General features: G+C 52.9%; 1 protein-coding gene across 8 annotated transcripts in view; it reads left to right on the top strand.

Annotated features, from left to right (window-relative positions):
* The window catches only part of PFKFB3 (6-phosphofructo-2-kinase/fructose-2,6-biphosphatase 3), a 70,195-nt gene extending 57,621 nt beyond the window's left edge, over positions 1 to 12,574 (top strand). For 2 of the 8 annotated variants that reach the window (XM_019738224.2, XM_019738220.2), the window contains exons 9-17: positions 353 to 499; positions 626 to 730; positions 1,655 to 1,784; positions 2,438 to 2,500; positions 2,620 to 2,684; positions 4,397 to 4,570; positions 6,117 to 6,139; positions 8,434 to 8,486; positions 9,915 to 12,574. In XM_019738224.2, coding sequence (XP_019593783.1) covers positions 353 to 499; positions 626 to 730; positions 1,655 to 1,784; positions 2,438 to 2,500; positions 2,620 to 2,684; positions 4,397 to 4,570; positions 6,117 to 6,139; positions 8,434 to 8,476 — 750 coding nt within the window. In that variant the 3' untranslated portion in view covers positions 8,477 to 8,486; positions 9,915 to 12,574. The remainder of the gene's footprint in view (positions 1 to 352; positions 500 to 625; positions 731 to 1,654; positions 1,785 to 2,437; positions 2,501 to 2,619; positions 2,685 to 4,396; positions 4,571 to 6,116; positions 6,140 to 8,433; positions 8,487 to 9,914) is intronic. The other 6 variants (XM_074325020.1, XM_019738225.2, XM_074325019.1 and 3 more) reach the window with 3 other exon arrangements.
* Positions 12,575 to 14,318: the final 1,744 nt, after the last annotated feature.

Raw genomic sequence — 14,318 nt, 5'->3', positions numbered from 1 at the left:
GCATCCAGACACTTCTGATTATGGCGAACTACTGCTTGAGCAACGCTGACCAAAGTGTCCACTTGTGTACATTTTTTGGCACCCCCAGTATGTATGTCCCTCTCGCTGCGTGTCTGTGTGTGTGTGTGTGTGTGTGTGTGTGTGTGTGTGTGTGTCTGTGTGTCAGTGTGTGTGTGTGCGCACGTGTGCATGGGAAAGGAGGGGCTGTGGGGAGGGTGTGTGTGTGTCGGGGGCTCCTCCTCACCATTCTAATGACAACAGAGCGACCGTCCCTGCCACGGAGCAGGAGGAGCCCTGCACTGCTGCCCCGGGGCCCCGAGTGCAGTGCGTGTCCCTCTCGTCCCACCCTCAGTTTGCCAACGCCCTGAGCAAGTTCGTGGATGAGCAGAACCTGAAGGATCTGAAGGTGTGGACCAGCCAGCTGAAGAGCACCATCCAGACGGCGGAGGCCCTGCAGCTGCCCTACGAGCAGTGGAAGGCGCTCAACGAGATCGACGCTGTGAGTCCGGGGTGGAGCCCGAGGGCAGGGGGCCCTTCCCACCCACGGTGGGGAATCCCACTGGGACCACCCCAGGTGGCCGCTTCGGGCATGTTCCCTCCCGTGACCTCTGGGTGTTTCCTCCAGGGTGTCTGTGAGGAGATGACCTACGAGGAGATCAAGGACACCTACCCTGAGGAGTACGCCCTGCGCGAGCAGGACAAGTACTACTACCGGTACCCCACCGGGGAGGTACGTGTGCTGGAGCTGCCCCCGCCACCTTGGTCATGCAGCGAGTGGTGCGCCCATGTAGCTGGTGTGTGCTGTGCATGGAGGAGCTCATGCCGGGCCTCCAGAGGCCGGGCAGTCGGACTAGACCAAGAGAGGGCTGCTGGGACCCGGTTAGTCAGAGAAGGAAGTGGGGGATGGGCAGCAGAGGAACCGGTGTGAGTGGGAGCCTGGGTGGTCGTAAAAGTCACAAGCCTACCCTGTCTTCTTCAATTTCTTTTTATTGAGATAAAATTCACAATACAAAATTCACCGTTTTAACCATTTTAAAGTATACAATTCAGCGGTTTTTAGTATATTCACAATACTATGCAACCATCACCACTAATTCTAGAACATTCCATCACTCCAAAAAGCAACTCCAGCCTGTTAGCAGTGGTCCTGATTCCCCGTACCTCTGGCTGCGGACAACCACGGAGCTCCTTTCTGTCTCTGGAGTTGCTTATTCTGGACGTTTACTATACATGGACTCAGGCAGTATGCAGTCTTCTGTGTCTGGCTGCTGTCACTTAGTGTAACGCTTTCAAGGTTCATCCACGTTGCAGCATGTGTCAGTTCGTCACTCCCTTGTGTAGTGTAGAGGGTTAGGAAGGGGATGGAGCAGTGAGACAGAAGGAGGACGCAGGCTTGTGTCCTCGCAGAGGAGTGCTTCTCCACACACTCCCCTTTCCTAGGAAGCCAGTTGAGGTGGGTCTCTAGGACCCCCGGGGGCTGCAGCACTGACACCTGGGGTGTTGGCTGATCCACTGACTGCATGTCCTCTGCTTCACAGTCGGGGTGGCCAAGTGGGAGACATCCCCGGCCATCACCACCACCACCACCAGCCCCCCACCTCACCACCCCCCGTGCTTCTGCTGCAGCACAGCTCCCTGTACCTCTGTCTTGCAGTCTTACCAGGACCTCGTCCAGCGCCTGGAGCCGGTAATTATGGAGCTGGAGCGTCAGGAGAATGTGTTGGTCATCTGCCACCAGGCGGTCCTGCGTTGCCTCTTGGCTTATTTCCTGGATAAGAGTGCAGGTGCCACTGTCCTCTGAAGCTTCCTGGCGGGGGTGGGCGGGGTGGGGAATGGGAGCCAGGTGCGGCCCCTGAAAGGAGGGAGAGAAACTGGTCTCTGAGTTTGGGGTAGCTCGCCCAGCCTGCACACGTCGGCGGTGCAGCTGAGGGCCGTCCAGGCCCCATCCTTCCCTGTTGGCCCTGGGAGACCTCAGAGTACCGCCTCATGCATGGTGGGCCTGACAGTGTGAAACGGCCTCCGGAAAGCTCGTCCACGCTCACCTCAGGGGCTTTGGGCTTGGTGCGGAGGGGCTTCAGCCCACCTCTAAGGAACAAACAGCCCAGAAAACTCTAACTTAATGTTTAAGTCTGTGTCTGCCTGAGGTTCAGCTGAATCCTGACACACTTAAGTTGTTGGGGGAATGACTTTTTTTTAACTCTAACTCGTGTGAGGGTGGGTTTGGGATTTGTTTTGATCTAATTCTTTGGGCTAGGTGTCTTTTCTAGGGCTGTCTGCCTTGCGTGAGGACCTGTGTGAGGGGTGAGGGGCCCGGGGAGACGCCCCTGTCTGGGCCAGGCCTCTGAGGGTACCGACGTGGCAGACCTCTCACTGGGGGTTTGTGAATGTCTGCCCTCAAGTCTCATTCTAATCATGTGGCCCTTTCTCTTCTTTTCAGAGGAGATGCCTTACCTGAAATGCCCCCTTCACACCGTCCTCAAACTGACACCTGTCGCTTATGGTGAGTGTGATCACACAGCTTCTGCCGAGACCTGCTCCCCTGGGATGCTGGTGGCTGTGGGGCTGTAGGCGGCCCATCCTCTTTAACCAGAAGCCAATCTCTCTGCCCCCCTCACCCAGGTTGCCGTGTAGAATCCATCTGCCTGAATGTGGAGTCAGTGAACACACACCGGGAGAGGTCAGAGGTGAGTGTGAGCGCCCCCATCCTGAGATCTGTCGAGTGACAGGACCAATTCAGGGAAGTCCCACGATGCATAAATGCTGACCTGCGTCTTTCAGTAGGTTCTCGCATAGTTTGTTGGAACTGCGAGGGCCTGGGTGTCTTTCTCCCTCCCTTTCCTCAGTATCCGTGGGTTCCTACCCTGTCTTTCTTGTGTCTTCTTGGCATCTTCTCTTTTCTCCCTCTTTCTGTGCTCTCTTCCCCGTTTCCACTTGACCCGAGAAGTAAGTATTAAAGAAGACACAGGGTGCTCTTAAACGTCCCACAGCACAGTTTTTGTTGCCTTTTCCTCTGGGGCAGCTAAAACTACTTTCAAATTCCAGAGTGACTGGTTAAAATAGGGTCAGCAAGTCTGCTCACTCACCTCTGCGCACCTGGGTACAGAATTACCAAGAAGACGATAATAGAGAAAAAGGAAGTGGGACTGGAGAAAACATACAATTTGGAAATGAGAGACACGAGGGATGGCGATGGGGTTTCTTGGGGGCACCTGGGGACGTCTGAGATCTGGGGTCAGCCTGGTTGCATGTCCTAGGGCACAGCAGATTTCTGCCCAGGTGTATGTTGTGAAGGAAAGTTGGAATTTACGTTGTACCGACTGTCGAAACCCAATGCTTTGCCAGTAGCAGCCCGAAACTTGCTTTTACACTGAGTGTGACACTCCTGTCTGCACAGGAGACTTTCCTGTTCCCAGGGAGCTTGGCCAGGAGATTTTGGCATTAAAATCCGGCTTCCATCAGCAGTTGCCTGGCTGGGTGACTGGCACGCAGGAGGACGGAGTCCCTCTGTGACAGCCCCCTTCTGAATGTGTGTGGGTAGTGGATGATGCATTTCCTGTGGCTCAGCCTCCCAGCTGGACCCTCAGCAGGGGGATTGGGCCAAACTGGGCTCCAATGGTCTCTGAACACTTCACTGTGCAGGACCGGGCCAGGGTCTCGGTAGAGACAGACGTCAACTCCGGCGCCTGGGTCACGAGCCGCAGAGTGACAGCTGGAGGGCTCTTCAGATGCCATCGCTCTAGTCACGTTGCCAGTTGATTGGAAGGCCAGTGTTTGGCCCTAGCCGGCTGTTTCTGCCTCCCTCAGGTCTTCTGTGTCTTTGGTCTCCTGGCTCCTTGGAAGCCTGCCTTTCCTGTGCGAAGCTGGGATACAGTTGCAGGGTGCAGGAGTGGTTCCGTGTCCACTCTGCAGCTCCTGGCTCGTGGGCAGCAGGAGGGAGTCCAGCAGCAGCACCGTCTCCCCCGACCCTCCTGCTGTCTTTTCCCCTCAGTGGTTCCCTGAACCACACGCCAGGACTCTGTCCTCACCGCTCCCCTCCTCGGAGGCTGGCAGCAAGGTCTTTCCTCCTACCTCATTATCTGCTATGATCGAATGACTGCTCCTGCTGTTCCTCCCTCACCTGCTTTGCAAATGTCAGTGTTTGTCCTAGTGGGGGTCTTGGAATGCTCCCGGAAAGGGGCTCGGGAGGAGAGCATCCCTTGATTTTCGCTGTGTGGGAGACACAGGACGAAACAGCAACCTCGTGGTCCCAGGGCCATTCACTGTGGTCAGTCTTGTCGTATCAGTACATTCCAGAAGCAGAGAAACGTAATTTTGTTTGGTGTTGATTTGGGGGCCTTATTTATCTCCCTTCTCCTTGTAACTGTCGCCTTCTCTCTTTTGTCTTTGTCTTGCTTAGGATGCAAAGAAGGGACCTAACCCACTCATGAGACGCAATAGTGTCACCCCACTAGCCAGCCCTGAGCCCACCAAAAAGCCTCGCATCAACAGCTTTGAGGAGCATGTGGCCTCTACCTCCGCTGCCCTGCCCAACTGCCTGCCCCCGGAGGTGCCCTCGCAGCTGCCCGGACAAGTGCGTTACCCGCCTTTTCCTTCCTCGCGGTCGTGTCTTGTGTCTGGGTGGGGAGGAGGGCACACCAGTGGGTGTAGCTGTGGCCTCCGGCTCAGGCCTGCGTGTGGGTCGTGGAGGGGGAGAGCATGGGGACAGCCGCTGAAGTTTGTGACACCTTCCTGACCAGGGCTGTGAGTGCATGCCTGCTTCCTTGGGGAGGCCATGTTCACTGGGCAGAATAGGGCGGAGCAGACAAAATGGCAAAGTGTGTCTCATACCCGTTCATGGATAGGTTTTCCTAAAACAAAGTTAAAGGCAACCCCTAGTTCAGAAGTCTCTATGAAGCTCTGAGCTGTTTCCTTCCATGTGCCCTGAGGACATCTTTTCTGTCCCAGGCCCACAGCTGAGTGTGTTTCCTTACTTACTTTCTTGCCAGGGCTCCCCACTGTAGAAGAGCTGTAATTGGAGGGGGCCCTTGGAGAATGTCCTCACCCAGAGCCTGCAGGGCCTGGTGACAACTTAGGCTGCCTGGCTCACAGCGCTGGATGGCCTGGAAATAGCCACTTTCTCACATAGCATAGTTACTTCAGTAGGTAGTAAAAAAACAAACAAATAAACAAACAAACACTGAAAAGCAAAAAACCAACTACATTTCACTTACTTTATTTGCTATGAAGATTAAAGGCTGAAAGATCTTGGCTGTTGAGCATTCAGATTGGTTTTCAGAAAACAATTTGTTTCCCCTCAACGACAGCCAAGAAAATCTCTGGGCACAAACTTGGGTCCCACCCAGGGGTCTCCCCCCACCTCCACCCACCAGGCCTGGCTAAATTTTGAATTGGATTGGTTTTTGAGCTTGGAGTTGGGCCTCCAAACTCTTCCTATATTTCCCCCAAAGCTCATTTAAGTCTTGTGGTGTCTAGAAATGTGCTGTGTGGCCTCAGGCAGGATATTGAACCTCTTCAGGCCTCAGTTTTCTCATCTGTGAAATGGGCGAGTAGCAGATCCAGTGAGGGAGCAGTGCTGAGCATCGAGCACGGTAGTGTCTGCCCTCAGCACTAAGTGTAGGATTTTATTGTCAGGTTACACTCCTCCCTGTCCTTCAGTCTCCTTATCTCTTACAATGACAAGATGGGACTTAGAGATGTCTAATTACTACTCCTTTCAGGTCTAAAATTTCATTTTTTAAATGAAAACTGAGAACTGAAGTGGTATATCTGCGACATTCTGCTTTGGTATAAACTGGGGTCATAGTTGGATGTTTAGAAACTGCTGTCATACACACTTGGGGGAACTGGCCTGGGTTGGGCCGAGTGGTGTGTGTGGCTGTACTGCCCCGGGTTACGGAGGACACATGGCTGGGGCTGCCCCTGTCATTGACAGGATGGACCTTCAGGGTTGCCGAGCCACATCCTCAGGGAGTCTGGAAGCCGTTGGCTGGGCCAGGCTGGGAGGGTCACAGCAGAGGATGTCTTGGTTTCAGATGACTCGGACCCTGTCCCCTGTCCCTCTACTGACTCCTCTCTCTCTCTCTCTCTCTCTCTCTCTCAACCTTTTCCCTCTGCAGCCTTTGCTAGGGAAAGCCTGTTTGTAAGTATTTTTCTCTGAATAGTTTTGCTGCTCACACCTCTTTCTCCTCATTTGCCAGTTTGGCCTCCTGCCTGTTAAAGTGTTGAGGATAATGACAGTAGTGAAATCTGAAAGAGGAAGATGGGCAGGGGAGGAAGGAGAAGAGAATTCATGAATTTGGAGCAAAGGACACTAGAATGCATTCGGTCCAGCTGTTTTCTGTGTGTCCTGACGCCGCCCCTGCTCCAGCTGGCTCCTCGGCTCCTCGTCACTCCCTCTGGGGCTCCTGGCTCACTGTTGATACCAATCTTGTTTTTCCCTCAGAGAGTCAGGTTAGGGTGGTGAACTAGGTCTGTGCCTGCTACCACTGTCGTTTAAGTTCTGTGTCTCCCCTAGGAGAGCCCTTGAGTTTTGAGAGGAAAATGTGCCCAGAGCCTAGTCTGCAACACAGAGAGGTCCTCTCCTGGCAGGGAGCCCCTCCCCAGGGGTTCCAGGACCTCCACACTCCAGAGAAGTGTGTTTGGAAACCATCTGGATCGGGAACCTGCCCAGCCCTCATAGTCACGTTCAGAATTGGAGCAGGTTACAAACCGGGCCTTCCTTCCTGCAGAGCTCTCTGTGGAAAGTTCTGGTTACGTGTCTGCTGGAGCGGCCACTGGATAATACAGTGTTTCCACTGCTTGGGTGGTCCTTAACCACAGAGGGACCCCAGGCCTTTGTATCGCGGAGTTTTAGCCACAGCCACTATGAAATAGACCCTCACCAGCGCCTCAGGTCACACTGGCCCATGTTCCCTCTGGCTAGTCAGGGGGCCTAACCTTGGCTAACTCATGCTGAAGCAGACAGGGCTTGCAGGGTGCAGCCTGGTAAGCTTACACGCGTGGCTTGTTCCGGGGAAACTGAAGCTGTTTGGGCATCGTGTGTGGATCAGCGCCACCACCTGTAGTGAGGGGTATTTTGCCATGCTTGTAGCTCACAGAAAATGTGTCTTTGGTCCTTAAAATAAGCCCAGCACATGGGCAGGGCCGTCACTATCTTTGTGTATCAGATGAGGGCCAAGAGCCGATCGCTTGCCCACTGTCATCCAGCTGGTCATGGGCAGAGCCAGGCCTTGACCGGGTCTCCCAGTCCTGAAGGCTGCCTACTTTCTCTGGGCCAATCTCTGGGAACAGCTAACATACTGTTCACGTGCCCCGCCCCCCCCCCCCCCCCCCCGCCTGGGCACCTGACATTGCAGCCCGTGAGGCACTGCCTCAGACTGTCTGATGGCCTTTCACCTCTTGCATCCTCTCCCATGCAGCTGCTTCCTCTGGCTGAGGTGTGTTTACTTGATGGCCGGCCTGTCCATAAAATTATGTCCGATCCCCCCCGAAGCCAGGCGTTGTACACAGAAAGCTTCAGATCAAGACTTCTCCTGGTGGGAAAACTCACCTTTGAGTTTGCAGCCTTACGGTTTTGCATCTGTGCGTGTCCTGCTCCTTTTGACCCATGGCCTGAAGTTGCCAGGAAAGAAGTCTTCCTGCTGGGAGGGTGCCGTCCCCACACCTTCTAAGGCTGAACTTGCCCCTCTCCAAGGCTAACAGCGCCTTGGTCTAGACTCCCTCCAGTTCAGCAAAAATGTGTTCTCTGGACCCTCACACCTCCATTCCACTGTGGGTCGCATTGTCCAGCCCAGCCTGGAGGACGAGCCCACGACTGGGGCTGTGGATCCTGAAATGTGTTATTAAGTCACTGAGCCAGCTTTGGATCTTGGCTGTCCTGCCCTCTCTCTTGGGCACTCTGGGCAAGGTAGTGCAATTCTAGGACTTCAGCTTCCTTCTCTGGACACTGGAGATCGGAACATTACGAGGTGTTGTAATACTGTAGCCCTTGCAGAATCTCTGGCACACAGTGAGTGCCTGGTGGCTGATAGCTGTCACCGTGGGAAAGATGGTGCCCTGGTGGGTACGTCCAGTGCGCTCTGGTTTGCACTCCACTCGGCATTTTGATGCCGTCCTGTTCCTTCTGCACAGGCCAGTGGGATTTCTTCTCAGGAGCACCAAGAGACTAGGGAGTGGGGGAACCCCTGGGGTCTTACAGGTTGTGGCCCCAGTGGTCATGGTCTCCCAGTAAAGTGGGTGAGACAGCCCAGTCAGATGGGGCGCCCTGCAGTTCCCCCACTAAGGGCTGTACCAGTGCTCGGGGCCCACACATCATTCCTGATTCATCCTTGTCTTTGAAATTTCAAATGCACACTAAAAAGAAAATACTACTAAAGATGTTTTGTTTTTCTTTTCCAACATGTTTCTTCCTTTGCCCCCCACTATGCTTGAAAGACGAACTGTCTGTCACATTTTCTCAAAGTTTTCTCCTTACTAACCTTGGAAAGGTAAACGGCTCGGTGCATGTCCCTCCCTGTCCTTTGAGTCATGGCATCTCCGCTGGCAGGGCATCTTGGTCTGTGTGAAGACTGGCCATTGTGCACTTTGTGACTCATACCCCCCGTGCCAGAGAACTTGTGACTTTCAAGAGTAGCACCATTGTCTCGAGGTCCCCTCTCTCGCTTCCTCCTTTCCCTCCATGTGTCCTGAGCCGGGGGCGCTGTGAGTGAATGACTGCACATCGCCTGTGCCTGCGGTCCCCAGTGTCATTGTTTCATTGCCATCATTTGCGGGTGCTCGGAACCTTGGGCGTGACATGTCTGAGGGCGAGGTGGAGCCAGCCACTACAGAGGGACACGGCAGCAGCTCGCTCTCGGCCCCCACGAGTTGGCGGGGTCCTCCCCAGCAGACCCCCCACTCGCAGAGGCTAGGCTGTCCGATGTCTCGTGGTTGGAGGGTTGGGTCGCCTGGGCTCCTGAGTCCGGCTGAGAGCAGGCTCAGATCTGGTCTCTGGCTTCAGTGCAACCAGGCTGGAATTCTCTTCTCTAGAGATTGCTGCCCCAGGGCCTGGGGTTCTGTGTGGGAGGGGAGTGGGCTGAGGTGATCCTTGCATATCTGTCTGCCTGGGTTCCACTCTCCCGCCACCCTTTTAAGAATCTTGGTGTAGACACTCAGGATGGGAAAGAACACTTCCTAAAGTTGTTTCCCTTTTTTTTGAGGGGTGAATTAAGGAGGTTAGGTAAAAAGACTACTGCTGTTCAGAGGCAGCCATCATTTGTCCCCAGCTGATTGAAAAACATTTCTTAAGGGGGTTTTGATACTGGCCAGCTTCTTACGGGGGAGGCTTCTGGCTGGGGTTGCTTTTATTAGAAAGGGAAGAGAGCTTTAGCGTCGGTGCCCTCTCGGCCTGGCTCCTGGCCTGGGTCCCTGCCCCGCAACGTCCAGCCAGCTTGCAGCACCTGTGTTCCAGCTGCTGAGCCTGTGTTCCTAGCATCTGGAGCCCAAGGGCTGCGGTGTGTGGCTTAGCTGGAGCGCAGTTGGGAGGAGAGCCCTTACGCTACGTTAGAGGGCCCCAGTGTGTCCCTGCCGTGCCCAGCAGGACAACTGCGGGGCTCGGAGGGTCCCTTAGGTTCTGGTCCCAGAGTGGCCTGCTCTCCCCTCTCCCCTCCCTGCCTCCTGCAGGCGATGTCAGGCTTCTCTGCTGTGAGGTACTTGTCCTGTGTGACTCTGGGCTCACCCCCCACCTGTCCATGGGGCCTCCTTGGGCCCCTTGTACATGTTTGGTTACCGATGCTCTTCCGGGTCGTGTTTTTTGTCCTGGGGGGCGGGGAAGGAGGGGGGAAGTCTCAGTTGCATGGGTTTCATCTTTTACTTTAGAGACTGAGTCAACAATAATAGTAATTCCCTCCCCCACTGCTCTTTTCTCCTGGAAACAGAACATGAAAGGCTCCCAGAGCGGCGTTGACTCGTCCCGGACACACTGAGGCAGACCCACCAGTTCCGTTCCATTTCCTTCCTGCAGCTTAGGTAGGGCTCTTCACCCACCCGCAGCCAACCATCCCACCGACGTCTCCCGGAAGAGGGTGGGTCTGCCGGTCAAAGACAGCCTGGGCCCCCAGCTGAATGGGGCGGCCGAGACCCCAGAATGCCTTCCCACGTGCGTGTGCGGCGTCCATACTTCAGCCACCCACCCGTGCGCTGCCTGCCGTTCTGGGTTCTGTGGCCTCACTGACTCCACGAGGCTTGGTGAGGACCCAGAGCAGTGGAGGGGGTGAGAGAAGGCCCTGAGGAGGGGACGTTGGGCGCCTCTGTGCTGTTTTGTTCCATTTCTGTGATCGTGGTCTGGAATGTTCTCAGCTGGGGGGATGAGAGAATCCTAAAATCAAAGGCGCCTGGATCCTGGTTGCTGAAGGTTCCGGGATGTTGAAAACTTTCACGAGGCTCGTTTGTGCATCTTGGACGTTGACTTTTGAAGGAAGGACTCGGGCACGTGCTGGGAGGGGGCCGCGGGGAAAGCGAGTCCGGAGGCGCAGAGAGAAGTCCCTGAAGAAGCCGGACTTGCTTGTCAGCGAAGCAGTGACCCTCCACAAGTTCACACACCTTTCCAGGTCTGTGCTCTGCCTCTGAAGATATTGAAGGACAGTGTGGCTGTGTTGGCAAGAGGGGATGGCACCAGGGCCTCACCTGCCAAGGAGCTCTTCGGTCCCTCTGCTCTCCGGCCTGGATCCGAGGCACCTGAGAGATGGTTCCCTTGGGGCTTCCTGCTTTTGCACTTTTTTATGGCAGAGTGTGTGACCTGACAGTTGCATCTTCTCTTCAGGAACTTAGATGTTTGGGTTTTGTGCCCTTAGGGGCTGGAATTCTGAAAGAATGTGGGGAGTCGGGCATGCCCATGAGATGGGGAGCTCAGAGGGACCCCAGTAAACCCACTGGGGAGTGAGCGCTCAGATCATTGCAAGAGTGACCCCAGGAGACAGCGTGGAGAAGAACAGGCATCCACCCTCCTTCCTGTAAGACGTTCATCACCTCCCACGTTTCCCAGGTGGGACAGTGGCCCAAATCAGGCCTCACTTGTGGAAACTTCCTCCAAGAGGCTGTCGTGGTTTCCCAGAATTCAGCTCAATTCTGCACGTTTTCATCGAGCATCTGCTATATGCCAAGCATTGTGCTGGGTTCCTTCGGGAATGTCCTCTCTTGCCTTCGTGGTGCCTGTGGCAACTTTTGGGGTGGGGGGGAGGGCTGTTCAAATCAGGGCTTTTGGGACGTGGTTCTAAACACCTGCTCATTTCTCCTTGTTGCCTCCAGGTACTGTGGGAGGAAGGGGGTGTCCTGAGGCCCAGAAGAAATGATTTGGAGATTCAGTGGCAGTTTGTTTAAATGACCCTTTTACAGATCTCTAAAAGCTGGTGCCAAAGGTCACTTCCCTTTTCTGCCCCCTGCTTTTGAGCCAGACATCCTTACCCCTCTTAGCTTCTGAAATAGCTGAGAGTGGGTGCGGGTGGGGGGTGCTTAGACAGCTGGAGCTGGAAGTGGAGAGAAGCTTTTAGAGAATATACGTTTCTGTGGTTGGGATTATGTGGGCAATGGGACACGCTTCAGATACCGTACAATCAAGTGTGAGGTTTTCACACCAAACCATTCAACCCCTGCCCCCTTACTTGGCAGTCTGCTTGAGAGGATGTCTGTATGTACATTCCTATGCGACTGAAGTCGTGGGTTATTTTACCTCCTTCCCCGCTATCTTGAGTCTAGTGGACAGTGTGTGTTTGCAGGTTGGTTGTATTTTTAGACAGAGGGCCTGCAGCTCTGCTCTTGAGAAGGGCTTTCTTGTGTCCCACTTTCTGGCCTCCTTGTCTCGGGGTGTCAAAGCTGGCTCTGATTTTTGATTTTGACTCTTACAGCCGAGCCGAGTGGGGCTGTGTGACGGTGGGTGCCCCTCGCCTCTGGCAGCCTGAAGTCCGTACCGACATAAACCACAGATAGTTTGTAAGGGCGGCGTGGGGTGGGGGGCGCCTTGGAGAGAGCAGAACGCTGCTGAGAGGGGAGCCAGCACGCTGATCTCAGGAGGAGCTGGGCGGAGCGGGTGTTAGCTGCAGTCGTGGAGTTCCTGCTGCTCTATTGATTCTCACCTCCCACCCGCCTGAAAAATACCTGGGACCAATTTTTTTTAACATTGCATAATTTTTAGGGGGTGGGGCGGGTAGGCTTACCCTCCTCTCCTTTTACTGTCCTGAGACCATGGATGAAACTCTTCACTTGGGGGAAGGAGAAAAACTGTTTGAACCACACCAATGATGATTTCGTTTGTAATACTTGAAATTTATTTTTTTATTATTTTGATAGCAGATGTGCTATTTATTTATTTAATATGTTTAAGGGAGGCTGAAAACAGAAAGCTGTATAGGTTGGGTTTATTGTTCGTTGGTTGGTTTGGGGCCTTTATGTGTGACTTACGACTTCTCTGCGTTCTGTATATTTGTCTGAATCAATTTACCTGGGATAAAGCTGTGCCAGCTTTCAAACAGGGGATGCCTTTCAGAAATTTGTATATTTTGCAGTTGCCAGAACAATAAAATACCTGATTGAAATACACTGACGAAGTGCCCCTCTGGTCCATTTGTGGGGGGAAGGAGAGTCTTTCATTGAAACTGGCTGTCAGTGGCCAAGTCTGCACCCCGCAGCCCTTGGCCTGCCTGCATCACCTTCCTTTAGGCAGGGCCTGCAACTCCCCATCGCCTAGTGCCTGCATTGGGGAAACAAGCGGTGTCAACTTTTTTAAAAAACAGATGAATAGATTTTACTTTTCGGAGCAGTTTTAGGTTTACAGAAAAAAGCAGATAGGACATGAGTTCCCCTCTGCCCTCCTATTACTGTGGTGCATTTGTCACAGCTGATGAGCCAGTATTGATACGTGATTGTTAATAAGCATCCTTCATTTACACTAGGGATCCCTCTGTTGTACAGTTCTGTTTGACAAATGCATACCGATATGTATCCACCATTCCAGCGTATTGTATGCCCCATCAGTTTTTTTTCTCTTCATTCCACGCCCATGCGCCCCAGCCGTTTCAGACAGTTGCCATTTTTACACAAGCCGCACAGCGCTCTTCTCAGTGGGGCTGGGCTGGGCCTGCTTTCCTCAGTTCCCCGCCTGCAGGCCAACGTGGCTGGTGGGCTCCTCCAGCCTGGTGGAACGTCATCTCAGTTTGCCCTGGGCTCATGTCCACTTTTCTTACCAGCACGGTTGAGAATGTGTTAACTTGTAATTATTTCATAAACAGTACCACCAGGAGAATTGGTCGACTATTTGGGAAGAGCAAGCTAGTGAGATCATAGCATTACATCATCCATCTTGACCTGTGTTTTTTAAAAACTGAACTATTGAAAAAGAAGAAATATTGGTGAATACCTAATTTTTGGATGGACTTTTGAGATCAAGCTTAAAAGTAATAAAGAAATTACAAAGGAAATACTGAGATTCCACGATGCAAATGTTTTAAGTTCAAGGTCATCAAAAACCATCATAAGCAACAGAAAAAAAAAAACATTCCAAGAAATCTTTGCAACAAATTTGACAACCCCCACGCCCAAATTATCCTAAAATATATATTGGGAAAATATCCAAAATGATAAGAAAAACATGGAGATGTTTAGCTATCTCGACAAAAAGCTTTCATTTAATCCTTACTACAAATTTTTCGACGTTTTAAAGAATAAAAGTGGAGCAACTGAAGTTGGGTGGAATTATGTTCTAAAGCTTGTTCTATAAACTTCATTTTGAGCTCACATTTTTAATACAATGTGAGTGGGTTTTGAGTAAGTTGTTCTCAGCGTGTGTGCAGGTCTTTACAGTCGATGGATCGATGTCCTAGGTAATCTATGAAGGCACCGGTTTTAACCTACAGGGTCTGCCATACTCTTAAGTCCATACTAAGAGAACCGCCATAAAGACAACAGAAGCACCTCCACACATGGTACTTCAGCCACTTGGGAATGACACTTCGCTCACTCTCAGAGGAGTCTGGGTATATTCAATAGTGTGGGTGCTGATGGCAGAAGCCTATTTCCTTTCACACAAAAGAATTGTTAGCCACGTAAGATTCAAGTATTGAATGAAATGAAGAATACGGGCAGGCTGGGTTCTGGACTTAGAAAGAAACCTAGTGGTGGTGGGGGCGGGGCTGGACACCGTGGAGAAGTGACCCCTCTATATAAAATATTGCATAACATTGCGTTGCCAGTAAACGCTCAGTGCTGGGGGGCTGGGATCAAAGCTGTTTATTTTCAGTTCCTTGAAGCCCAAGCTTAAGCTGCAGGCATCAGAGTAACTTCCTCGGACA

The sequence above is a fragment of the Rhinolophus sinicus genome, linkage group LG02, assembly GCF_036562045.2.
Source record: "Rhinolophus sinicus isolate RSC01 linkage group LG02, ASM3656204v1, whole genome shotgun sequence".
NCBI lineage: Eukaryota > Metazoa > Chordata > Mammalia > Chiroptera > Rhinolophidae > Rhinolophus > Rhinolophus sinicus.
Note: the sequence above shows the minus strand (reverse complement) of the source record. Positions and strands in the feature narration are given on the sequence as shown.